General features: G+C 41.7%; 2 protein-coding genes across 4 annotated transcripts in view; one reads left to right on the forward strand and one right to left on the reverse strand.

Annotated features, from left to right (window-relative positions):
- Nucleotides 1–1,723: 1,723 nt before the first annotated feature.
- Nucleotides 1,724–17,582, reverse strand: C1H1orf105 (chromosome 1 C1orf105 homolog). The gene is made up of 5 exons (XM_019026706.3): nucleotides 17,329–17,582; nucleotides 14,030–14,104; nucleotides 8,276–8,343; nucleotides 5,163–5,227; nucleotides 1,724–2,104 (listed from the first exon to the last, which is right to left on the reverse strand). Exons 1-5 carry the CDS (start codon nucleotides 17,494–17,496, stop codon nucleotides 1,959–1,961), a joined length of 522 nt encoding a protein of 173 aa, XP_018882251.1. The 5' UTR covers nucleotides 17,497–17,582; the 3' UTR covers nucleotides 1,724–1,958.
- An 8,647-nt stretch (nucleotides 17,583–26,229) lies between these two features.
- PIGC (phosphatidylinositol glycan anchor biosynthesis class C) overlaps nucleotides 26,230–27,060 on the forward strand; it is a 51,254-nt gene continuing 50,423 nt past the window's right edge. For 2 of the 3 annotated variants that reach the window (XM_055377793.2, XM_004027906.5), the window contains exon 1: nucleotides 26,243–26,520. The gene's annotated coding sequence lies outside the window, so the exon portion shown is untranslated. Of the gene's footprint in view, nucleotides 26,521–27,060 lie in introns of all 3 variants that reach the window. The other variant, XR_008676826.2, reaches the window with a different exon arrangement.

Here is a 27,060-nt window from a genome sequence, read left to right on the forward strand (position 1 = left end):
CAAGTAAAGTCACAGACACTCTGGAAGGGCTTCAGAGAGACTCCCAGGGGTCCCCAGACTATGTGAATTCCCAGTCTCCATGATGTACCCTTTTGTCTCCAGCCCTCTAGGGAAAGGGATGTCAGGATGTTTTTACTCACTTATCTGGTTAATCTAGTCACTCGACAGAGGTATTAGAGAAAAGTCAACAGTAGGTGTTCAAAGTCTGATGATACTTTTAGCATTCTTCAAATACAGTCAGGCAGAGGTTGGTTCTCACATGTTGATCCAGTTTCCAGTTAGTCAGGATCTTGCGATATGACAAGACCATTGCTTCTTAAATAACAGAGGTGTTCTTTTTATATATATACCCCCCGAATAAGCTGGACATGAAACATATGTGCCTATAAATATAATACTTGCCAGCCTAGAGTTTTCTTTTGTCTCCTTCACACTGCAGATGGACACACAGATTGGGACAAATCTGGATGCATACATCTTCCAACCAAAGTAATCAAACTACATAATACATGCACTAGGTATGGTTTTTATTAAGCCAGGATTAGCTGAACTTCTAACATATGAGAGGCACTAAAGGAAGTGACGTGAGAAGGGCAAGGCAAGGCACAGTTCCTGTGCTTCAGGGTTGCAACAACGAATGCCTTGGCATTTTCCAGTCATTGCATCACAGTATCCTCTGCCATCTACCAGAGTTAACAAACAGAGATAAGGCTAGATGGCAACTTCTCTTTTTCTCCTTTATTCTTTTTTTTTTATTATTTACTTCTGTAGACATAGGGGTCTCCCTTTATTGCCCAAGCTGGTCTTGAACTCTTGACCTCAAGTGATCCTCCTGCCTCAGCCTCCCAAAGCACTGGGACTACAGGCTTGAGCCACTGTGCCCAGCCCTGCATCTTTGTTCTTTTTTATATTTTTATTTTATTTTATTTTATTTTATTTTATTTTATTTTATTTTATTTGAGATGGAGTCTCACTCTGTTGCCCAGGCTGGAGTGCAGTGGTGTGATCTTGGCTCACTGCAACCTCTGTCTTCTGGGTTCAAGTGATTCTCCTGACTCAGCCTCCTGAGTAGCTGGGATTACAGGCACCTGCTACCAGCCACAGCCGTCTACTTTTTGTATTTTTAGTAGAGACAGGTTTTCGCCATGTTGACCAGGCTGGTCTTGAACCCTTGACTTCAGGTGATCCACCCGCCTTGGCCTCCCAAAGTGCTGGGATTACAGGTATGAGCTACCGCACCTAGCCTATTCTTTTATTCTTAATAAGCTGAATTCATGAGGGATTTCATGGGGCCATCTCTGGCCCCTGTCCTGAAGAAAGAGCTGAAATAACTCTCATAGAAAACTTGTGACTTAAAAACAGAAGGATGTTTTCCACTTTAACATAGAGAGGAACCTTTAACAAAATAAAATGAGAGACAGTTACCATATTCCATTTTCATCAACAGATCTTTATAATCATGTAAATTAAACCACTTTGTCCACCCACCTTGGCCTCCCAAAGTGCTGGGATTACAGGTGTAAGCTACCACACCTAGCCTATTCCTTTATTCTTAATAAGCTGAATTCATGAGGGATTTCATGGAGCCATCTCTGGCCCCTGTCCTGAAGAAAGAGCTGAAATAACTTTCACAGAAAACTTGTGACTTAGAAACAGAAGGACATTTTCCACTTTAACGTAGAGAGGAACATTTAATAAAATAAAATGAGAGACAGTTACCATGTTCCATTTTCATCAACAGATCTTTATAATCATGTAAATTAAACCATTTTGTCTTTAGGAGACGTGAGAAAGAAGATAGAGGTAAGAGCTAGAATACCAGCAATCTTAGGAAGGCAAAATTAAATCATCTTTTGGGAGAGGAGAGAAAATTGTGAGGAGAAGGTGCCAGTGTCAAAGATAGGCTTGGCAAGGTTATTTTCTCTCTGAGAGTCTGGGAGGTGATGAGCTCCTACCGCTCAGTGCCTCATTGTCTTGCCTATTGGTTCCTTTCTGGTCAAGGAAGAACGTTGTCTCTCTTTTAGAGTTTTGTAGGCCTCTGTCAGTAATCCGTGGAAGACAGATGTCCTGGAGCCCAGAATGGGCAGTCTGTAGTGAATGCTTTCTGGATGACAGTACAAGAAGGAAAGAAGGATAAGGACTACTTAGATTCTATTCTTAAAGAAGCTCAAAATAACCACAGGCCAACAAAGACTTCTTCAACCTTATAAAACAGATTTAAAATTCACCTAATAATTTGATTTTCAAATCCACCTTTTATTTTTTCTTAAGAAAATGGAACAAAAAACTCACCTAAGAATTTCTTTTAATGAAATTGCCTTTTCCCCTCACAACATTTAAACTTTTACAAATCTTGTCAATGAGGCCAAAAGGAGTACCCAGAAACAAAACTCAAGTATTAGACGTCATTACCAATTAAATTAAAAATGAAGATAAAACATGTCTGGTGTTGTAATATGAGTGAAAGAGAAAAGAGGATTCAATTCTCAGGAGACTTTTCAGGGACACATATATAGTTCTGTTCTTTAAAAAAATAAAAATAAGGAATAAACATGATCTTATAAAAAGGCTACAGTAGGGACAGAAAGTACTTTTGTTTCAAAAGAAATCTGTATTTTGTGAAATAATTTATTTTAGGGTTATTTAAAATCCTTACCCTACCTCTTCTTCAAAATGATTTATTAAAAGTTGATTAATATTCAATTTTTCCAGAAGACAGATAACTTGAATGGGGGTAAACCAGTGCATGAAATAACATCTTCCCATTGGGAATCACTGAGTGACTAAGAGAATTGGAACTCTGAATTCTCTGGAACAAGCTCCAGAGAACAAAGTCCAACTGAATGAGAGCTAGAGACGTTACAGGATCACAAACCTTGGATCCAGTTCAGTCTCATCACTGTAATGAAGAGGGAACAGCAGTTCAAGGTCACAGACACTAATGGACTAAGAACCAGAACCCAGACATCCTTAATCCTAACCCAGTGCTCTTTGTGCCATATCATACCACTATGCCAGGTGGTAGGCTCCTATGAGGTGGTTAGCATCTGTACTAATGTTTATTGAGATTAAGAGTCCGTGGGTGTCATGGGATTCTGGGATCAGGTCAAAGATTCATGAAGGAATCTGCATCACTTGTAAAGATAAGTTCTTTCTATTTCCTTAGTTGTCATTAAGAATTATTGATAATATGTAAGGATAAGCAGAATCCAGAAAAAAATGCTAGCAATCATTGTGACCAACAGTTGAGTTAGACAGTCATTGGCGGTAATGTTGTTCACTGGGATGAGTCAGTCACTTGGCATTTGTAGCAATCCACAGGGAACACAGCACAGGTGGAAGGTGGCTTCAGCAATAAGCAGCAAGTACCACAGTATGGACATGTCTAAGCTCTATAATCCAGTGGGGTTGGGGCAGTGTCAGCAGTTTTCCTGGGTCAGTCAAAGGTGAAGGCCACTTGTGCTGAAGGTCTAGCTTTCAGTGGGACAACATGCTACTCTGGTTTTACTGGTGGGAACACAGAGGCCAAGCCTATATAGCAAGACTAGGATTCCTACCGAGGTCTCATCGCTTCTAGCCTAGTGCCTTTTTCATGACCTCTAAGAGCACATACAAGAGCAGAGTCAGCTCAGAAGGGCCATGGCTATAATAAACAGTAGATCTACCAAGCTTCAGCTCCTAGCCAGTTTTACAACTATTCTCCCTGTAGTCCCACCTCTAAGATTACTGTTCTAGGATGAACTCTATGGACAAGAATCAGGGCTGTCCAAGAACATGCTGTTCCTGTGCACACAAAATCTAGCTCTTAAATTGCTAATCGAAGTATACTCCCAGAGATCATACATTGATGAAAGGCATCTTGTTACATTGTTCTCTAGGACCAAAAAATATATTCTTGCTGAGGGAAAGGCATACAATGATTGTGTGTGATTGTGTGTGTGTGTGTGTGTGTATGTGATTCATTCCTTTGCAAGACAGGTCTGAAAAAAGTCCAGGTCCAAAGGAAACTCAGAATGAATGTGTGGCTGGCACAGATAACTATGAAATCAACTGCACATGCCAATCACCCATGTTCTCTTGGCTTCAGAAGAATGAGGTGATCATAGACCAGGGAACAGCAGATTGGGTAGCTTTCGTTGGGTAGGTACTCTTAGCTCCAGGCTCTTGGTTCCACTTTGGCTAAATGAGAGCCATGAACTAGGCCAATATTTTGGGATACATAAGAAGCGATTCATTAGGACTGGAAGACTTTCACTCCACGTGAGTGGATATCCCCAAACCTCAGCTGTAACCTGAGTTCTGGTCCTCCCTTTTGCCATCCCCTCAAGACATCCCTTCAATCCTCAAATTTCCTTTCTAGAAATCTTTTCAGTTCTGGATCTAGTTCCCCTGCAATCTCTTAAGATAAAAGATTTTTCCATATGTATAGAGTGAGGAAAGTTATCCTGATTTTCTTTACTGTATGTATCAAATGAGAGAAAAATTCAAGTGGCTTCAGTTAATATGGGAGCAAATGAGAAAATGGACAAAGTCACTAAAGTGACAGCCTGTGCTGCAGTAAGCCCTTGAATTATATTACCCCAAATAATGGCTCACTCCATCTTCACCAGCCCAGTGTTGCCTTAACTAAAGCTGAGACTTAGGTCAATGCTGAAGCCTGAAATAGAGCTGCTTTCCTTGTTTCTATCAACAGCAAGTGAAGATAAGAATAGCACAGGCAGCTGCTGGGAGAAGGCAGGTATTTTAGGGAGCTGGTGGAGTGAAAGGTTCAGGGCCTTGGTGAGGCCGCTCTGAGGGTATAGAGATGCAGTTCCCTTCCCATTTTGATTGATACCATCAGGACTGCCAACAGGGGAACTTTTATTTTGTTTGTACCCCATCTCCATGGAAAGTCTTCAGCCATATGTTGTGGACAGATCCTGGGAAGGAACATGACATGGATAAGGGCAAGTGAGGCCTGAGGAGGACACAGGTGGTGCTGGAGTGAAAGAAGGGCTGTGAACCAATCCCAGCAGGTCAAAAGACAATACGTGAAAGAGAAAGGGATAGAAAGTGAGGATTTGCTCAGGAAATTTAGAAATTATTTTAGGGATTAGACTTTCATTCTATGGCATTTTTTTCTAGTGTGTTTCACACTATAAGTACTCTAAAGGAAAGCAAACCTGTTGGGATGTCATCATGGAAAGGCTCAGGTGTAGTCTGGAATTTGGGTTGATGAAGACTCATTCTGATTGGAAGAAACAAGAAAACACATTAGTCAATTGGCTAGGGCTTGGTAGAAAGAAATGTGTCTTTATACATTTTTATTTTTATTTATTTATTATTATTTATTATTATTATTGAGATGGAGTTTTTGTGCTTGTTGCCCAGGCTGGAGTGCAGTGGTGCGATCTCGGCTCAGTGCAACCTCTGCCTCCTGGGTTCAAGTGGTTCTCCTGCCTCAGCCTCCTGAGTAGTTGGGATTACGGGCACACACCACCACACCTGGCTAATTTTTGTATTTTCAGTAGAGATGGGGTTTCACCATGTTGGCCAGGCTGGTCTAAAACTCCTGACTGCAGGTGATCTGCCTGCCTCAGCCTCCCAAAGTGCTGGGATTACAGGTGTGAGACACCGCACTGGCCTCTTTATACATTTTTAAACACACGTAATCTCTTGAATCTAGTACCGGTTAACCTGATGATCAGGCCACTTTCTAGCAATGTAAGATGATTGATCCAAAGACTACTAATTCTCAGTCTCTTTTTGATTAGTGTTGTTTTCATGGATTTTTGATAAAACCTTCATTTTGAATGTTTTATTCCACTGTCAGAACATATGTGGTCTGAAAATAGGAGGAATAAAGGAAAGAGTTCTTCAATTTCCAGAAAAAAAAACAGAACTCTTCCAGATCAATAATCTACCTTTAAAGAGTAAAGCTGAGAAAACATTTTGGTTAGAACCTTCCCATTTCACAGAAAATGCCCTGACCACATCCTATTTCTCCTGGTGGCCAAGGCTGTGGAGGTGACCCTTGAGGAAAATGCATATAAACCAAAACCTCTTCTACATTAGTTTAAATTGCTTAATTTCTAAAGACTGACATATTTGTAAACTTTGATGGGCCATCTAAGGCTCTACATTCATTTCATGGTTTCTGCTTCCACAAAGATCTTCCGAGATTATTTTTGCTTTGCTACCAAAAATATAGTGAGTTAAGCCAGTTTGCTTTAATCAATTGTCACTGAGATTGAGAAAAAGAGAAAGCAAAACCCCTTCTATTATCCATTTTGTGCAAACAGGCAGATGGTATGTTCAGGACTGAATAGTTTAAGCTCTGTCTATTCTACAATTCAACAAATATGTATCTATCCTGCCATCTTTTCTCCCTCTCTTCCTTTTTTCCTTCATTCTTTTCATTCAATAAGTATTATATTTTAATTCCTGCAATGGCTATAATTAAAGTCACTTTTTAAAAAACCGTAATTTCAGTGAAGATAATTCCATTTGCCTATATATGCAGTGATACTTAAAAAGTATGAAAACAGAAACCAATATCTAGTGCTAGAAACAAATTTGGAAAAGTTAGAGATAGAACCAGGCCCTTGCTTTATAGTCACTCTAGCTAAGTCTCAAACAGAAGTGGTATGTTTTCCTCCATAACACTGAAAAACAGAATACAACAATCAATCTCATGATACGTCTGGTTGATGTTGACATGATTTTAGAACTTGTTTAATCCTTGGTCTTAGTTTTAAAGTGATAAGAGCTATTTGTTTAAAATACAACTAATTAATGTTCTGGAATTTTGTATTTAAATAAAGTACAAAACTTGCAAGATAAGTAAAATGGGGCAACAAATTTCGAAAGGTTATTTCACAGAAGGGTGAAATTTTGCTCAGAAATCTCTGATTTTAGATGCTTCAGTTTTCCATTTAAAGTTCATAATGAATATTTACTAGAATTACTTTTATCATATAAGAGCTCTTTAAAAATGTAGAGTCAGTACAGGTAAATGTTATTAGTGATGGAGCTTGTACTGCTCAAATAGCCACTTCCTCCATAACTTTGTCTACCTTGGCCAGGAACTGGGTGCATGTTTTCAGTGTATCTGGGTCTATATTTGAGTCTGGAACAAATGGCCCTAAGGTCATAAAAGGAATCAGGACATGTACCATTGTGCAACATAAGGTTACAGAAAAACCTATTTATTTTTCCACATTATTGCTGTCTGTATGAGGAAAAAATTAAAATGGCCATTAGATTACATATAGCTTTTTTGGTTAGTCATATGTAAAGGTGAGTGTATGTCTACTTTCCAACCATCTATTGCAATGCAAGTTGACCTGTGTTGATGTCCTGTTTAGAATGAGTCCATGTTTTGCATGTTGTAATAAAGTAAAAACAGAGTCCTTCCTCCCTGTCTAATAGTTAAATATAGAAGAAAAAAACTCTTTGAAAAACTAGGCAGGGCATGGTGGCTCACACCTGTAATCACAGCAACTTGGGAGGCCGAGGCGGGCAGATCACCAGAGGTGGGGAGTTTGAGACCAGCCTGGCCAACATGGTGAAATCACATTTCCACTAAGAAGAAAAAAAAAATTAGCCAGGCATGGTGGTGGACATCTGTAATCGCAGCTATTTGGGAAGTTGAGGCAAGAGAATTGCTTGAACCTGGGAGGTGGAGGTTGCAGTGAGCCAAGATTGCACCACTGCACTGCAGCCTGGGCAACAGAGAGAGACTCCATCTCAAAAAGAAAAAACCAAACCAAACCAAACCAAACAAAACACACAAAAAAACTAATCATAATTCCAATTGGATTTTATATCTGTTATACTCGATCTTGATTTAAAAAAAGCTTTAAATAACAACCAAACAAACTGATAAAGAGGAATTTTAGTTACTAAAATGTAGCAGAGAACATCTTGGACTAAGGGAAGATTATGTGTAATCCCCCATATCTTGAAGATTAGATATGTCATCTACATGGAGAATTTGTATTTAGTTCCATCTGAATTATCAAAGAAATTTCCTATTCTGTTTCTTATATTGTTCTTGTGAAGGTGGAAAGGAAGATTATACTTTCTACAGTAGTTTCAGTAGTTGTTCAAGCAAAAAGGTGAACTTTCTTTTTTGATCTAATAATTTGGTTTAACCTAAAAATAAAACCAGTCAAGAAGCCTGTTCCGTAAGCATTCCTTAAACATTCCTCTTACTAGGCTTCTCAATCCACTCTCCTGTGTCCTCAGACATAACAAGAATTAAGTCATGTCCTGATTTAAATTGTTGACTTACCTATAACTCATACAATTCTCAAAGGATGCTTTTGGATCATCTGGGATTTTCATTGTTCTTGGTTGTACCTCAAGAAGAAAGTCTCATTTAGAACGTTGCCTGTAACTGCATTTTGATTTAAATAAATAATGTACCACTTTAGTGAATTTATGTTGTATTTGATGTCAAAGTCCTTCATACATCCTTTTGTGATGTGAATGACCAGAGGGTTTCACCCTTCCCTCAAGTCAGAGTCATTGTTTTTCCCTGGATATCAGTTGAAATTAGATACACAGATTTAGTCAATCTTTAAAATTGGTTGGTTTAGATGCCCTCACCCCCAACACACACATGTTCTTCAAGTCTCAGGTTAACTGTCACTTTATCACAGAGACTGCTGACTCCGGGTCTACTGTTCGGTAGTCCTCCGCTCTATGTTCTTAGGGCCTCCTGGATCAAAATACTCATAACCTTTATATTGTATTTACTTGTGTAATGTCTGGGTTCCCTAATAGACTTTCAGCTTCATGAGGGCATAGACCTTGTCTCTATTTTTGTATTTCCAGCTGCTAACACGATGTCTGTTTAAGAAATATTTTTGATCAAATTAGTGAATGAATGAACCCACCTTGAAGCACACTGGAAATTTTAAAGGTGTCTTTCATATAGGCCTAAAATCAATGTACAGTTACAGTGTTTTCGGTTAAGAAACATCACTTTCTTGAACTTTTCCAAATTTGTTCCTAGCACTAGATGTTGGTTTTCTTTTAAGAATGTTTTCACTAGGAAGCATTTTTCCATTATTTCTCGAAAATTATTGTAGCTATAATAATAAAATGACAATTACAAAGATGTGGGTGCAGGTGTTCAACTACTCTACTCACTAAGTGACTTGTACCAAGTGACTCATGATTTAAGTTTATGACGTAACAAAGTTACAAATTACAATGTATTAAGGACCTTTAGAGGTGCTTGAAAATAGCAAAAAAACTGAAAGCAAAGACTATACAAATGCCAAGAATGTACTATGTTTACTCAGCTTGTTCTCCTAACTCATTAGCTGAAGAAAGGATGGGAGAGGGAGAGGAAGGAGGTGATCTGGTAACAAAGAGACTCTGGGCATAGTGGGGGCAGCCAAGGCTTTAGTAAGAACCTGAGGAGAGATTTCTAAACATAAAAGTGGATGAGAATGTGCCAGAGACAGACTGCTTTATTCAAAAATTTATCTAAAGTTGACTCTGCTCCAAGGGAAGATGCAGGAAACTGTAACTCCTCAATAGCATGATTGCTGTTCTAAATCCCCTAAATCCAGCTAGCGCTATTGTATGAATGAACTGTGCTACAGGGGCTGCATCAGAACAAAGCTGCCTGCCAAAGACAGGATTTTTGTTTTTGAGAAAAAGTGTACTGTGGTAGACTCCTATTCATTCTTGAAAACCCTGAATAGTCTTTTTCTTCAAGGAAGACTTCCTTGATATTTACTTTCACTGCCCCTTCACTCCCCATGAGATCTATTTCTGTTTATATTGATTACATTCTGTTGTCATTATTTATTTATTTGTTGACTCCTTAAAGACAGGTCTTATGTATTTCTTTTTTTTTCTTTGTAGTTTACCTAAGTACCTGGCCCATGGCAGACAATCAATCAATATTTGTTGAAATAAACTTAATTTATTTTGAAACTCTTTTTTAATATATGTTAGAGAATATCTGTTTACAGTTGTCTAGCTTGATGGTCCTACTTTTAAGGGGCTTGAAAGTGTTAATTAGAGAGTAATGCAGATAACAGAAGGACTACAGAATAGGTGCATTAAGGGGAAGATGAGCTGTTTGGAGGAGAGACGTGATGAAACACAGCCTAGATAAAACCAAGGCAAATATCACTGGTGATTCACAACCATAACTGTCAGCAGTTATTTCTTCTGCACTGAATGATTGAGCTTCTAGCCCAAGGTTACATAGGAATATGAGTAGTTACATAACCAGGTCCTATTTACATTTTTTTGAGATTCATCTATTTTGTGCTTTTATTTAGTGCTAATTTCTTTTTATCGGTGTTTATGATATCATGTATCATAAGTCACCATCTTAATGTGCAATTTAGTAGTTTTTAGTATATTCAGAAAGTTGTAAAACAACCACCATTGTTTATTCCTAGAACAGTTCATGACCCCAAAAAGAAACCACATACCTATTAGCAATTGCTTCTCACTCACTCCTCTCCCCAATCTTTGACAACCACTGTCTATTTTCTGTCTCTATGAATTTTCCTATTTTGGACATTTCATATAAATGGAACGAATATAATATGTGATCTTTTGCATCTGGTTTCTTTTACTTAGCAAAATGTTTTCAAGGTTCATCCATGTTATAGCATGTTTTAGTATTTCATTCTTTTTTATGATTAATATTCTATTATATAGATAGACAACGTTTTGTTTATCCATTAATCAAGCTCTAGGCATTTGGGTTATTTCCACTCTTCAGCTATTAAGATATGGCTGCTATGTGCATTCTTGTAGAATTTTGTGTGTGAATATGTTTTTAGTTTTCTTGGGTACATATCTAGGAATGGAATTGCTGGGTCATATGGTAACTCTGTGTCTAAGGTTTTGAGGAATTCCCAAACTGTTTTCCAAAGCAACTGTACTGTTTTACATTCCCATCAGCAATTTTTGAGGCTTCTAATTTCTCCACATCCTGGCCAACACTTGTTATTATCCACCGTTTTATTATTATTATTATTACAACCATCCTAGTGGATGGAAAGTGTATCCATTGTGGTTTTGATTTGCATTTGCTTTACAACAAATAATGTTGACTATCTTTTCATGTGTTTATTGGTCATTTGTAGATCTTCTTTACAGAATGTCTATTGAAACTTTTTGCTCACTTTTCAACTAGAGTGTTTGACTTTTTATTGTTGAGTTTTAAGTGTTCCTTATATATTCCAGATACTAGTCCCTTATCTGACATAATCCTTCATCTGTTGATTTGCAAATATTTGGGTTGTCTTTTCGTGTTCTTGATGGTGTTCTTTGTGGCACAAAAGTTTAAAATTTTTATGAAGACTGATTTATCTGTATCCTTTTGTTGTTTGTGCTTTGGGTGTCCTATCTTAGAAACCATTGCCTTATCCAAGGTCATGAAGCTTTATACCTATGTTTTCTTCTAAGAGTTTTATGGTTTTAGGTCTTACATTTAGCTCTTTGACCTATTTTGAGTTATTTTTGTACATGGTGTGAGGAAGAGGTACAAATTCATTCTTTTGCATGTATCTATGCATCTGCCCCCGTACCATTTATTGAAAATACTATTCTTTCCTCATTGAACTGTCTTGGTGCCTTTGTCAAAAATCAATTGTTTATAAATGTAAGAATTTACTTCTGAACTTTCAATTTTATTCCATTTATCTATTTGTCTATCTTTATGGCAGTACCACACAGTCCTGACCATAGCTTTGTAGTTAGTTTTAAAATCAAGAAGTATGAGACCTCCAACTTTGTTCTTCTCTTTAAAGATTGTTTGGCTATCCTGGATCTCTTGCATTTTAATATAAATTTTAAGATATGATTGCAAATTTCTATAAAAATGTCATCTGGGATTTTGAGGATTACATTAAATATGTAGATCAATTTGGGGGAGTATATCCATCTTTACAATATTAAGTGTTCCAATCCATAAACATGGGGTTCTTTCCATTTATTTAGGCCTTTTAAATTTTCTTTCCACAATGTTTTATACTTTTCATTGTATAGTTCTTGTGCTTCTCTTGTTAAATTTATTCCTAAATAATTTTTGATGCTATTACAAATGGCATTGTTTTCTTCATTTTTGGGTTGTTCACTGCTATTAATAGAAATTAAGGTTTATATACTGATCTTGTATCCTCAACACTGCTGTACTCATTTATTAGCTCTAATAGTTTTCTGTGCATTCGTTAGGACTTTTGCTATATAAGAGCATATCATCTGCAAATAGACTAGTTGTACTTCTTTCTTTCTAATGTGGATGGATTTTATTTCTTTTTCTTATCTTTCTGGCTAGAATGTATAGTAAAATGTTGAGTAGAAGTGTCAGGAGCAGACATTGTTGCCCTGTTTCTAATCTTAGGGGAAAGTATCCAGTCTTTTACCATTAAGTAGGGTGTTAGCTGTTAGTTTTTCAAGCTGCTCTTTATTAGGTTGAGGAAGTTCCCTTCTATTCCTAGAAGTCTTTTTATATATTCCCCAGTATTTCTATTCAACTCACTGCTGAGAAAGAAGGGGTATCACAGTGACTACAGCAGACCTGCAGTCCCTCCCCTTGGGAGGACTTTGAGGTATTACTGCATAGAGTGAGGCAAGGATATTTCATGTTTATTTTCTAACTTTCTGCAGTTTATCACCAGGTTCTGACAGCAGTACAGAAGGGTCCCTGGGCACTTTTGTGTTTGAAGCCCTTCCTTTTAGAAGCTTCAATAAATGGTAAAATTGCAGCATGTGGCTCCACTTCTATCATTCCTGGACAAGGGCAAAGGTCAGAGAAGAGGTCTTGAGAAAGAGGACGGCTGCTGATGTCCCAAGTGTGCCAGCTGGCCAAGGCCAGCTTAGGCCTGGGGTTGGTGCATTCTAAATGTGGACACAAGGGATTCCAGGAATAAGACCAGGAGAAATCCCAATCCTAGTTTCCCAGACTCCAGCCAATGCTAATATTTAACACAGTGACCCTAATTATGTAGAAAATGAACATAGATGGCAACATCTAGGTGCAGCTTTGCCGGTAGCTTCAGTTAAATTTGTAAATCCCACATAAAAATTTCACAAAACTGCCACTCTCTTTCACATCTGACTGGACCGAAGACTTGCCATGAACTCAGTGAAGGAACTTTTCTTATATCTTCTATTTTTCTTCCATTCTTTTAAAGCACGTTTAGCCTTCACATTTAGCCCCACCTTCCTCCCCAAGTCAAAGGAGAATTATAGGATATCAGAGTTGAAGAAACCCTTCTCCAGCTCGTACCTCAAACCTAACCATGTTGCTAAATTAACCCTTAACCAAAGCCTCTTCCTTACCCTGATGCTAACAACCATCCCAGCGCTAACTCTAATTCTTAAATTACCCAAGGCCTAACTCCAGCCTAGTCTAGCATCCTTCCTGAATCAGGCCTCTGATTCAGCAACTGTGATAGATGGCATGGCAGAAGTTTGTCTTTGTTCCCTCCACATCTCCCTTGCTTTCCTTCTTTCTTTTCCTAATATTCCTCCCCTACCACCATTCTCCACTACATGTTACAAATACCCAAGGCAAGTGACACCGCCCCTGACTACCTAGAAAGTACTGTAGACTCTCTCCCGAGTCTTTCTCTTGAGGTGCTACCTAAATTAACAGTAAACCCAAAGATGAAGCTGTTTGTCTCCTGATTGTAACGGTGGAGAAATGAGTGTGAGCATATGTGTTGTGTGGGGGCTACATTAAGGAGGGAGAAGGAGCTCCATAATCCCCTAAGCCTCTGAGAGGCTGTAGTTACTTAGGAGTCCAAGGCGAAGTGTCTCATTGCATCTCTACTCTGGCCCATCTATCTTGGTTACCCTTTAGCTTGTTGAAACGGAGAAGGTTTATCATGTTCTGTCAGTCGATGCTGCTCCCAGGACCAACAGTTCCTCCTTGGCAGCCTTTATCTAGGCCCTCCTTGCAACGGGCCCCATCACTATCTCTCCCCACAGGGCTTGGCTGGGAAGGGCAGTGCTGCACCCTGAGATGCCTGTGCCCATTTCTGTCTTCCCCCTTGCCTACCATTTTCATTTCTTGACATGTGGAGCACAGCTGTTGGTTTCTGAGCAGCATGGAGTCACACTGGTTCCTCCTGGCCTGAGGGGAAAGAGAGACAGAGAGAGGTGAGGAAATGGTGGGGCATGTAGGGCAGCAAAGATGTAGGAAAGCAGTGGAGCGGTGAGAGAGGTAACAGTTTTTCCTTCCATAAAACAGAGATGGGCACTCTGGTCTCAGTCCCATCCAGGGTGGGTGTTAAATCTGGAGTGTGCTGCAGCTGGTAGGTACCGAGAGTTTAGGCAGGAGGGAGTGAGACATAGGCTAGGTGGTGGTCTTGAGGCTGCTGCATGCAGTGGTATAGATGTAAAGACAGCTGGCAGAGATGGCTGGGGCCTGAAATTCAGTGGGGTCTCTACTTTCCAGCCTGAGCACCTGTGTCTGAGGGGTTGCATTCTCCTATAGGTGGGCCATTTTTTCCATTTCATAAAAAGGCTCCACCATATAGACTGAGGATCTCTGATGGCCTAAGAAAGAATGAAGAGAAGACTTCTCTTCTGCAAATCTTTTTTTCACGGGCCTTTCCTAAGCATCGCCTTCCTTTCTCATGCCTTAACTCTGGGCCAGAAACAGCTCTCATGCATCCATGGTCCAGCACCATTTGGCCCTTCTTTACCTCCTAAGCAGAATGATTGAAGCCACAAGCAGAACTCAAGCTTGTGTGTGAGTCCTGAGTCCCCTCAATCCTCTGGGAAAGAGAGGCTGTCTCAGTAGGTGAAGAAACAACCAGTGGAGGAAGGGGAGGGGCACCGTGTCTGCTCACTGTAACCACTGGTTTTTATTCTGACTTCATTTCTGCAAAAGGGTTAAAGAGAGGACTTTGGAGCATTTACACCTGGTTCAGGAGGTTCTCATTTGCATCTCTGATAAAAGTTTGCTTAGGAAGCATATAGGAACTTGAGGCTAAACTTATGTTTGGGGATTCTCTCTTAACCTTCCTCATTCACATTGACATCAGTCATGAGATATGGTCACAGAAAGTGCAGAATATGGGGAAGAGGAAAGCCACAGTGAGAAGACTATTGACTGAAGTCTTCTCTTTCCTTTGATCCGCTTGCTGACCCATCACTACATGGTGTGCCTTGACCCATTCCTGTTGCCCTGGGAGGTGTGGGGAACAGAAAGAGGAGGAACAGAAAGTGAGGAGTTCCTGAGGTGTGCTCCTAGGATGACCTTTGCCAGATTGTTCTGCAAGTAGCTTCATCCTGTGAGAGACATATGGCACTTAGGTGATGCATCATGGGGGGTTTGAGAGCTAAAAACTATTAACAAAGTTGGATTCTTTTGAGAAACATTTAAAATACACTTCCTTTTTATAGGGCGTTCTAAAAAGAATCAACTCAGTATTACAATGTTGTGGGTTGGTATGTCAAAGTGTGTGTGTGAATAACTAGATTCATTCATTCAACAATAAACATCTATTGTGAGGCTACCAAGTAAAGGGTGCTGTGACGGGCGTCATACCGATGAATAAGGCAAAGTTTCTGGAAGGAAGTTTCTAAGGAAGACAAAAGAAGAATACAAATTCATTCATTTACCCATTCATTAGGTACTGGAGACATTTAAATAAATAAGACATAGTTTGTGACCTCAAGCTGCTCACCATCCAGTAGCCTATACATCAAGAAGTATGATGGTGTTGAAGGTGCTACAACAGAAATATATCGAGGCTCCAGTGAAGCTGAAAGGGGTCATTGAGCTTAACTGGGGGTGGGGCAGAGAGGGAAGGGTCTGAGAAGGGTAAAAAAAACAGGCAATGCTTGGGTAGGTGTTTGTGGAGTGAACAAGGATGGTGAGGGTGTTGCAAGCTCAGGAAACACTATACAACAACCTGGAAGAATAATCTAGCAAATCAGCTTCGGGTAAGTGAATGTAGGTTGGGAAGGACAGGTTGTCTGGTGGGAGGATGAATGGAGTGAGAAGAGAGACTAGAGAGGAAATGTCTGTGGATATTGACTCCTCTGCTTTGGGCTGATTCAACTTTCTACCATGTCTTCCTGATACCGCTGGGGGTGATATCCCCTGAAGCTCCAGCTCCTCCCTCCATCCCTCACATCTTTGAGGTATGAGAGTGAGGTACATTTCTGAAACTGCAATTAAGGTAGGACACACTAGATATCATACAAGAGGCACTAATACCTCTGTGCCTTCAGAAAACAGAGAGACCACTTCTGATTGGAAAAATCAGGAAAGGCTTCCTAGAAGTGGAATTTGTACTCAGTCTGAAGGGATGAGGAAGACCTGGACAAGGGGAGGCAGATATGGGAGAATCCTTGGGCAGGTTTGTTTTTAGTAGAGTTATAAGTTCTTCACTGAAATTATTTCCTTCACCTTTTTCCAGACTTCTGGTTTCTGCTAAGACTACTATTAGACCCTACAGGAAGTGGAATCTCAGAGCTCATTGCAAATCAAGCAACAGATATTATTTACAAGATCCCCAAAGTGCATTGCAAGATCTTGCTAGGTTAATGACAACTGTAAATGTGAGTACAGAGTCCCATAACATAATGACTGTCATCTCTTAGAATCTGAGGGATGAAATGCTTATATATTGTCCCACCTGGCTTTGATAGCTACTCATTTAAGACATAGTGTAGGTGTTACATCCTCAGAAAACCTTTCTCCTGGGCTGCTACCATTTCTCACCCTCCTAACCTCAGTTGGGTGCCTGCCTCTTTGATTGCATCATAAACTTGGTCTAGCTTTCTTTGTATTTGCACTATTCTTGATTTTAAATGTGTTTATTTCCTCCACCGGGCTGAGAGTTATTATATTTAAGAGCAAGAATCATGTTTTACACATCTTTGTATTCCTAGAACCTATGATAGAACCTGGCACACAGCAAGTATTCAACAAACATTGGGCAAATGAATGAGTCATTGTAAGCAATTTAAATTATGAGGTCTAAATATAGACACAATCAACATAAATATATAAAACAAAAAATACATATATAAATGAAGATCACTATTGTAACACTGTCTTCAGGGAAACGTTACAGAACATTAGTGTTGTAGTACAACAAATTCATTCTATGTAATGCACTGGGGAAGAACACTGGCTAGACGCCCAAAAAGCTCTGTTCCAGTCCTGGCTCACAAACAACTTGGGTGACTTTTGTCAATCATATAAACTCTCCAAGTCTCCCTTCCCCTACCGATAATGGTCTTTGTGTTCAAAAAGACAGAGGCGGATGCTCTAATCCTGTCCCTTTACACTTTACATTTAAAGGTAAAAAGCAATCTTTGATATGTGCTGTACTCTACCTCAGACTTGCTATCAGCTGAAGCCTGGCCTCCAAGAAGAGCTGCTCCATTTCTATCTGGAGAAGGGATGAGGGCATTGAAGAGTCGTGGAAGGCAGCTGTGACAGGCTACTGTAAAGGTGATGCAAACATTTGAGATGCCATGTCCTGCAGGCCTCATTTCCTCCATTCTGTCTTGCTTTCTTTCCCAGCCCTGAAACCCAGGTCTTTGGTCTTTTTCTTCTGTTGCATTCCCTTCTCACTCGGTTTCCTTATGACCAGCTCAGCAGCAATAACAGGAATGGAGAGGGAATTGTCCACATTCACAGCACAAGGCCCTGGTTTTATCAGGTCTAGAGCCAGAGGCACTGGAATGTTAATGGGGCCCTCATTTCCCAAGCAGCTGTCCTCTGGATAGCAGATGGCAGTTGTGACAGGAGAGTGACAGCAACCTATGTGTAGCCTGGCCAAGGTATGATTTCAGCCAGTCCCCAGAAGCCAAAAACACATTCGACAATTGGAAACATCCTCATACCCTAGGACAATATCTGCTGCGGTGTCTAAGGGCTGACTCATGGCCCAAGGCCATGGCCTTCTTGAACCCTTGGTAAAGAAACAGAGAAACATATTTCTCTCCATCTCCCTCTCCCTCTACTCTCCTTTCTTTCTCTCTTTCACTCCCTTTCTTTCTCTCTCTTACACACCTGTTCACATAAAAAACAAAAATGTAAGCACCAACTTGTGATTAAAACAGGCTTCACAAGCACCATGTGAGGAGTACTGACACATTTGCCTCTGTCCTTTCCTTCAACACCTCTGTTTCTTTTCTCCTTCCCACTTGTAACTTAACTGAGAGAGACCTGATAGGACACTTGGTTCAAATCTTTCAATTTACCGAGGAGAAAGCTGTGACCCAGAAAGGTTAAGAGATTTGTCCAATACCACATCTGTTGAACTTCAGTCGGCTAGAAAGTTTTTGGATAAAAAGGATTATCTTTCCTCAGGGGAAGAGTAAACTCTTAGAATCCATATAAAGGCCAGGCATGGTGGCTCATACTTGTAATCTCAGCACTTTAGGAGGCCAAGGCAGGCGGATCATGAGGTCAGGAGTCCGAGACCAGCCTGACCAACATGGTGAAACCCCCTCTCTACTAAAAATACAAAAATTAGCCAGGCGTGGTGGCATGCGCCTGTAATCCCAGCTACTCAGGAGGCTGAGGCAGGAGAATCACTTGAACCTGGGAGGCGGAGGTTGCAGTGAGCCAAGATCGTGCCATTGCACTCCAGCCTGGGGCGACAGAGCGAGATTCCATCTCAAAAAAAAAAAAAAAAAAAAAAAGAATCCATATAAAGGCAGAATTATTTCTACCACATAGAATCCCAAAAGTAGTGCTCAAAGAACTAATTTCAATATTCAAAAAAAACCTTATGATATTACACATGTTCCTTCTATCTGAAAATATCAGCCATTTAAAAAAATAAAGCTGAATATACTTAAAAAAACCCAAAATGTATACAAAATAATAGCCATATCCCTACATTCAGGCTTATTAAATTTGATTTTTATTACCATCACTATTTTAGGTCAATAGTATTTAATATTCTCTTTAAAAATTGTATTTGTAATTATATGCACTAGATCAACATAAGCAATATAAATATGAAAATGACTTAGAAGTATATGAGGTAGTTTCCTTGGTAGTTATGAGCTTTGAAAATTTAGTCAATGTGAGAGAAATAATAAAAAGAGAGTTCTTAGTGGTGAGAAAATAGAAAGTAAACATCCTATACATCTTCCCAGCTATGCCTCTGCTACTGCACAGTCTTTTTAGCCAGGGCTTTTTGCCACAGGTCTGCTAAAAGCAAAATAAATAATGTTCTTATCTTCACTCTGACTCATTAGACTGGAAGAACAAACCCAGATCAAGGTGAGTAGAGAGAGAGTGGGGGCAGGAATTGAGAGGGTGGAGTGGCATTTCATAATCTATTAGTAACTGAGGAGCTCTAGTTAATTTACACCCAGTACCAGCAAGTGGGCAAAGGGGTTTCAGAGTCTCCAGCTGCAGTTTTCCGGGTCACCCCCACACACCTGCTGTTCCTTTGCCTTGGATCACTGAGTCAGTCACCTTTTGGCCCAGTTAGCCAACTATCATGAGGCACCTTTCTGTTTCTCAGCATCTTGAGGAGTCATGAGTGACACCTGCAAATGGCAGGTGAAAATGAAGAAGCTTCTCCACAGTAGATGTTTAAACGAGGAAATGTTTAGGCTTCATTTGTCTTCACTAAAATCTTTCTTCTTTGATAGACCTGCCTCTCCTTTTGTCTTGTGTTTTTTGTCCCTCACCTCTGTGTGTGTGTTTCTATCTTGCTTTCTGTCTCCCTCTCCCTGTTATTGTGTCTCTGAGCCTGTCTCCCCTTTGTCTAGTCACTAGGAAATACTGCTCCAGGCACATGTGCACCTGCCTCAGCCACGGGGCTGCTCCGGGGCAGGGGAGGAGTAAGTGGGTGTTTAAAGTTCTGCCCTTTGACCTGTGACGGTGAAGAGGAACGCAGCCAGGTGGCAGGAGCTTTGCACCTCTGCACAGGGTCCAGGGTCTCCAGTTGGCCTCCGGATTGCCAGCAGCTTCTTGTCAGGTCCCTGATTTAGAGAATGAAGGAAGAGATCCTGTCCACAGTACATTCTACTCCCTTGAAACACAACAGTTTCTTTCCAGAAGGGAGCAGCTGCTGGCTGAATCCACGTTTACCTCATGGCACATACGTGCAGGCCTTCATACACGCAGTAGACTCTGGGAGCCAGATTCAAATTTGAGGACGTCTGTGTGACAGGAAAGAATATGACTGGAGGTACTGGCCTGGTGCCCCAACAGAGCAAGGATCCTGGGTTCCCTACTTGTGTTTCAATCTGCAGGGGTGACTCTTTCTCATGTGCAAATCAGTGGAGGGTCAGCCCCTAACAGATGAGAGTGAGGGTGAGGTTGAGGGGCCTGTGTTCTCTCCCAATAAGAGCAACCTATTTGGGACTTCTCATGGGTCAGCTGGGAAACTGGCCTCCCAGGCACCCTTTGGGCTGTGCAGCTGGAAGCTGTTGCTCTTAACTGTTATCTAGTGGCTAACTATGAATATTGCAGCCACAAAAACTGCTATACCCTGCTGGAGAATGGCCTCTCACTCCCACTGGTCGTAGCATTGGCTTTCCTTCCCCATTCTCCACTCCAGCCAGTCTGGGGCCTGATGTCCTAGTGCCTAGGTTGCCACAGTACAGAGACCCAGAACAAATCTGAGATGAGGAGGCATTCAGCGGCAGGTGAGACCTGTCTAAATAGGAAGTTCACAGCGACTTGATGACTGGAAGGCTTCTTGCTGGTTCTGCAGCAATTGCTAAGCCAGTCCTGCCTCCCCACTCATCCCCCACCTCTACCCAGTGCACGTCATGGTGGCCATGTTACCTACTTGCCTGTCCAGGGTGTTAGGGGGACTAAGAGATGACTCTTAAGCAAAGCTTGGACCCTGAAACTCCAGTGTTGAAAACCTTCAATGTGTCCTCTCTGCTCTTGTCTGTTGGGCCCTGTGTGCATTAGCTGGGCCCAGCCGTGTCCTTGTTTCCTTTTCATGTATGTTCAGAATTCCTTGATATTCTTCAGGCATTTCCTCCTGCACACTCAGTCTCCACCTCTTTGCTGATAATCTTCTCTTCTCTTTCCAGTTCTTCCTCCACCCCTGGCTCTTCCCTCCACTTGAAAACAGTATCTTCTAGGTCCAGTGCAGATGCCACTTCCTCTTGAATCATTCCCTCACTTCCACTCTGCTTGCCCAACCTGGGGGTAACCTTTGCTCCCACCTTCTCTCACAAGTGCTGTGCCCTGTCTCTGAGACGCATTCTCAGTTGTGTCCCTGTCCTGTCTGCTCACTCATCTGCGTAGCTGCGGCTGACTCACACATCTCTGATGTATTAAAGCAAATACAAAGGCCTCCGTAAACATATATGACTGACACCAGGGCTCCTAATAATTGTGGCTCACATTCACTGAGCTCTTGCTCTGGGTGGGGCACCGTGTCGAGTGCCTTAGGACGCTGCTTCAGGCACTGCCTATGAGAGCCCTGTGAGGAATGTGCAGTTTTTCAGGTGAAAAAATTGCTTATCTCACCATATATTTTCTCTCTTTCTCCACCTCAGGGAGGTTCTGACTACCCAAGCACTGTAGCCTGTGTGCTTGCTCCACAGTGACACCGAGGGTCACCTGGCAGCCGTTCATGGTGGAGGGGAAATGAGGAGTTTTTAATGTAAAATTCCACAGGTGTAGGGAGTTGTAGGTGGGAGACATAAGCAATCCTTTGGGGGAGGCAGTAGAGACTCCAGATTGGTTCCAGTCACAGGCTGATAGGCATTCCCTGGAAGTCTTGGGGCAGATTCCTCCATACTAATTTTTAGTTTCCTGTTTTGTTGATTCTAACCTTATGCCTGTATTCTTAGTTCTAGTGAACTGGGACCCTAAGGCACTTGAGACATAGTGAGGGGGGTGGGGCCATTAATTTCATTTAACAAATATTTATTGAACACTGATGGTGTACCAAGCACAGGGCTGTGCTAAGGAGATGGGACATGTATTCATATTCTATGTCATTCTAGAACTGCTGTTGGTTTCATTTCAACAAAATTTTTTTAGTACCTTAGATAAAACATCTGGAACTTGAAACAAAACTGGCAAATTCATATTCTTCTTGGATGAAGTCAGAAAAGTCACAGAGGAATGAGGATATCTAAGTAATTAAAACAAGAGAAAGTTAGAACCGCAGTCCCGTGTTTGAAGAGCCAGGCCTTTGGTTGTTTCTGAGAGAATACAAGGGACACCACAGGCAGCTACCTTCCACTCCAGTTCTGGAGCACTCAGGCCCTTGGGGAGCTCCCAAAAGATGGATTTGCCTTCCTATGTCACTTTGGCTTTTCTGTCCCTTTTGTTTTGCACTAACCAATTTTGGATTGTCAGACAGTGTACAAACAAGGCAGGATAAAGATTGTTCACGACAGTAGATGTGTAATGAGCGAAATGAATCCCAGGTTTCCTCTTTGAAAGGGTCTGCACTCAAGTTTTTGATGTTTAACCTGCACCTGTCCCCTTTTGTACCTGGGCTGACTTCTTGGAGTTTGTGTCCTTGCACCCTGAAACAATCCACCTGTTTCCTCCCACAGAACGTCTTCTCCCTTCACCCATTCTTTTCCTTTGGAACATTTTCTCTTTCTAGTTAGCAGTTGAAGCAGTGATGTTGCAAGAACACCAGTTCCTTTTACAGTGTGACCTGCCTGCGCTCTGTCTCACTTGGCACTGTGGTTCATTTCATTACAGTGTAAGGGGCCAAGGCCTGCAGGGGCCTGATAATCATAAACTGTGTGTGTGGCACCATTCATGCCCCTGGCATCCAAGAAATAGAAACTCAGAATGCTGGCAGTTTTGCCGGGAACACATCTCCTCTCTAATGAGGAAAGATTTCATTGTCCATTGTTTATTTAAAACAAAGGCATGTGAAAGGAGTTTGATGCTCATGAGGCATTTCTTGTTTCATTTCTCCTCACACTTCCCCGGGCCCTGTAAGACCAGAGATGGTGGGTCTGACATGAGTGCCCTCGGGGTCTTTGTCTTTGATATGGGAATAGGCTCTCTTGGACTTGTCACCCAAATGCTGACCAGCAGAGACCAGGAGGCCAGTTTAGAACTCCTTCAGCATACAATAATCTTATATAAACAGGACCTTAGTGTGACTTGAAGGGCTTTGGAGACTGACGATGAGTGTGGCTTTGAAATTGTCAGGCCAACCTGAGAGAGTCCTTGAAGGAAGTGGGTCAGTACAGGCACTTCTTATTACAGCCCAACCTCACCTCCTCCAACCCTGTAGGTGTGTTTCCATTGCGCACACTTGGAATTACTCTGAGCATATTTGGCTAAATGTTCCTTTATCTTTTTTCAGACTGTTCTGCATTAGAACTCTTTGCTCAAGGGTATGTAATGCTTAAGGCACATTGAGAACTTTCTCCCAAAGTCTCAGTAAGGGGCTTTGCCAAAAATAAACAGCTTGGAACCCAGAGCTTTGGCCCACATGAGGAGCTTTTAATCCTTAAGATCTTTTGATACTTAAACCATCCTTTCAAAAGACTTTTCATTCCCGTCTTGTCCTCCTGAGAGCTCAGGGCACCTCAAAGGTGCTGTTCGGTCACCTTTGTTGTGAGGTAGGTATATTACATTTTTCTAAACAAGAATTAAGATTGCTATCCCAATCCTCCCAGAATAGCGATGAGTAGAGCTTCACTGCCTGCCTAAGGTACTTTCTCCTTGTGCCTAGCTTAGGTTTGGCTGGCTGGAGGAAAAACTGCCCACTCCCTTTCCAGTTGGCTGTCAACAGACTGTCTGCTCTGACCCTCCAGGACCTGGCTGTGAAAGTGAACAGGTGCTGCCGATGCCCAGTTGTATTCTGGGCCTACCCTTCTCCCTGATCTCCACCCTCTGCCAAAGGCTTGTGTAATTAGAGACCAAGGGAGCTGGGGGCAAGAGAGCCATGCACAAGGATACTTTGCTCTTCGCTGCTGGGGCAGGTCTAATGGGCATGGGGGTAGTATGGGATGGTGGGATATTACCCTATTAGATCAAACACTAGCAATTTCACATAAAACATCCAGATTTCTAGTACTGTTAGAAGACCCAGTGGATCTGGCCTCTGGACTCACATGCCTGCAGGTAACACTGCTGGCGTGGGGGTGGGCTGAAGGGGGGAGGTGATTTCCCATTCATTGCAGTCCTGTTTGGCCAGCTTTACTCATTATGCCCCTCATCTGACTGTCATGGTCCTGTGAGTTTGTGTCCCACCCTCAATTAAAATATGCTAGACTGTCCTTACTCGTGCTGATCCATGCAGTGTTAACAACTCTTAATAAGCACTCTATCACTTAGTACTTTTGTTTCTTAAATAGGCCTTTGAGTTTATTGAACCTCTGATCATCTGCTTTAGTTATATTCAAAATTATGTAAAAATAACACAACTGAATAATGAGCACTTGAAAGCACTTGTGAATTTTGTTCTGAAAATACTAAAACTGTCTACCTATTTACTGAGAATGAGATTTTTTTTTAATGTACAGTAGACAAAGCAAAGGTACATGTTACTAAAGTGGGGATGTGGAGACAGTGGTGGGAATTTGCTTATGAAGTCACTTATCCATGGGCAGGAGGGTACATGGTAGTTATCAACAGGAGGAGAAACCCTTTTTGGGGAGTCTGGCTTTTCTAACGAGTTGTTTCGCATGCCAAGGAGTCAATCCTTTTTAGTCTGTCATGTGCCTTTGGAATGGCCTCTATGCCTGCCCTTTCTCTTTCTCTCTGCCCTCTTTCTGGTTTCTCTCATTCACCCCAACACTACTTCACACCTACCCTTCCGTCCATGTCCCCTTCCCAGAGTGGGGTTTGTCACTACACTTAGGAACCATTTCATCAAAAATGGAGAAGGAACATGGTAACCCAATTATTTCAAGAGACAGTTGAAATGCTCCCTAGATATGTAATTCCTGCAATTTTGAAAAATAGATTTATGTGTCATATAGTAGTTTGTTTGGAAGGAGTAGGACTAACAGGATTGTAGGAGGGTGCCTCAAAGTTACATACAGAGTTACTATTCTATAAAGATGGGAACTTACTGTTCTAGACTTTTGATGGTAAAAATGTGAAAATTTCAGACTACAGCAGTGGAGAAAATGTGGGGTGAGAAAGAGGATGGAAGTGTTTTGAGAGACAGTGTCTAGGGGCAAAATTATCTTATACTGTTGAGTGGTAGTGGTGGAGAGGGAAAAAATTTGAGATCTCATCTCCTCTAGCCAGGCCTCTACTCAGTGATCATTTTTTTCTGAGAAACCCGGATTATTTCTATTTTTAAAGCACTTGACTTGAGTTTCTCAATGGATCAAATGCGCCCTCTGATAATTGTCCCCATCCCTTAAGAAGAAATCATCTTCTGTGAGATGTTTCGTAAAACTTTCGCCCTCGGTGGCTGAGAGGTTACCTTCTGGGGAAGCTAAGCACTAATGGCTTGTTTACAAGGCTGGCCTCACTAAGCCAAGGAATCTTGTCAAATTTTGGAACAGAAGCCTAGAGGGAAATAGAGAACATTTTACAGAATGTATCACACTTAAACATTGCTATCATTACGATGGCCAAAGTCAGCTAATAGCAGCCATATAGTGAACACTTTACAAACCATTTTTATATTTAACTCTTTAACCATTCTATAAAGTAGCCAAGTGCAAATAATGTCATCTCCATTTTACTGATGAAGAAATCAAAACTCAGGTAGTGTGATTTGCCTTGAGTCACTGAGCTAGTAAATGGGTCATGTTTTCTGACTTTTATTTCCACTGTATCCTGTGTTTTACTACATCCCTTTGTTTCTTTATTACTTCCTTCTGTTTATATATCCTTTAATATTTCCATGAACTCAGTTTAATTAGCAATCTTGCCCTCACTTCTTTTAGGAGGTAAAGAGGAAAAAAACCAAGCTTTGAAGCTATAGACAACTGGATATTGATCTCTGTTCATCTACTTCCCAGGTGCCTGTCTTTGGACAAATACAACTTATCTGAGCCTTAGATTTGTCCTCTTTGAGGGGGGAGATGATATAATCAGTGTAAAGGTCAATGCACCAAAAAAGAGAGTTTCATGAGAGCAGCAATTTTTGTGTGTTTCATTCACGGCTGTATCATGAGCACCCCAAGCATGGCTTGTTACGTGCAGGCATTCAATCAGTATCTGTGGAATGAACGCATGGATGCACGGGAAGTCCCAGCTGAGGGCCTGACTTAATAAAGGAGAGCAACAAAAGCGGCCATTATCTCTCACCTACTGGCCCAGCCTCTTTCCTTGTCCTCTCTTGCCTTACCCAGTCCTTCAGATGGCACATCCCATCTTTCAATAGGGGATTGCTGGGGATTTGCCTTCCGAGGCTCAGAGCATTCGGGTTTGGGCCAGTCTCCAGGAGAGGAGACCGGAGGTCCTCCGAGCAGCCAGGAGGGGGCAGCAGTCACGTCGCGATGTTTCCAGCCGGGGAAGGGTGCCCTCGCTGAGGAGATTGCGGCGGACCCGGAAGTGCTTGGCCACAGTCGCAGCCCCGGCGTCCCGGAGCGGGAAAAAGGCTGGGTGCCGCCGTCCCCCAGCTGCGCAACCCTAGGAACTCTCGGGTAGGTGGGTTCCGTGTAACGGTCAGCGTTTCCGGGGCTTCTTTTCCTCTGCTGCCTCCCGCAGACCCAAGGCTGAGTGAGGGGCGGCGGCGGAAGTGGGAGGCCCACCCAAAAAAGCCAAATGGGGGGCCAGAAGAGTGAAGGCGCACCCTGGGGTCACCCTACCCTACCCTGTCCCCTCCCAGCCCCACTCTGCGGGCGGGCGCTGCCCTTTTGGGCGTCGCAGACCCTCCAACCCCGGCGGCGGCCTTAAGATTCCCGGGCTGGGATCCCTGCTGCAGAGGGGGTAACGGTGTCTGGCTTGCCAAGCAACATTTGTCGTGGTCTATCATGGAAGAAATAAAGTCGGGCAATATGAAATTTTTTTTTCTCAAATTTGCCGGATGGCTGTGGTGTTTCTGACTCTTAGTTTTCTCATTGTGAAAAAGGAACGATTATCTTCTTCGATCCTCTCAAGAGTTTCCTTGTTTTGAGTAGATTGATAGCTCTTTAAAGGATGCTAAGCTCAGCTAATGGAAGAAGAGTCTAGTTTCTTTGAGG

This window comes from Gorilla gorilla, chromosome 1 (genome assembly GCF_029281585.2).
Source record: "Gorilla gorilla gorilla isolate KB3781 chromosome 1, NHGRI_mGorGor1-v2.1_pri, whole genome shotgun sequence".
Taxonomy (NCBI): Eukaryota; Metazoa; Chordata; class Mammalia; order Primates; family Hominidae; genus Gorilla; species Gorilla gorilla.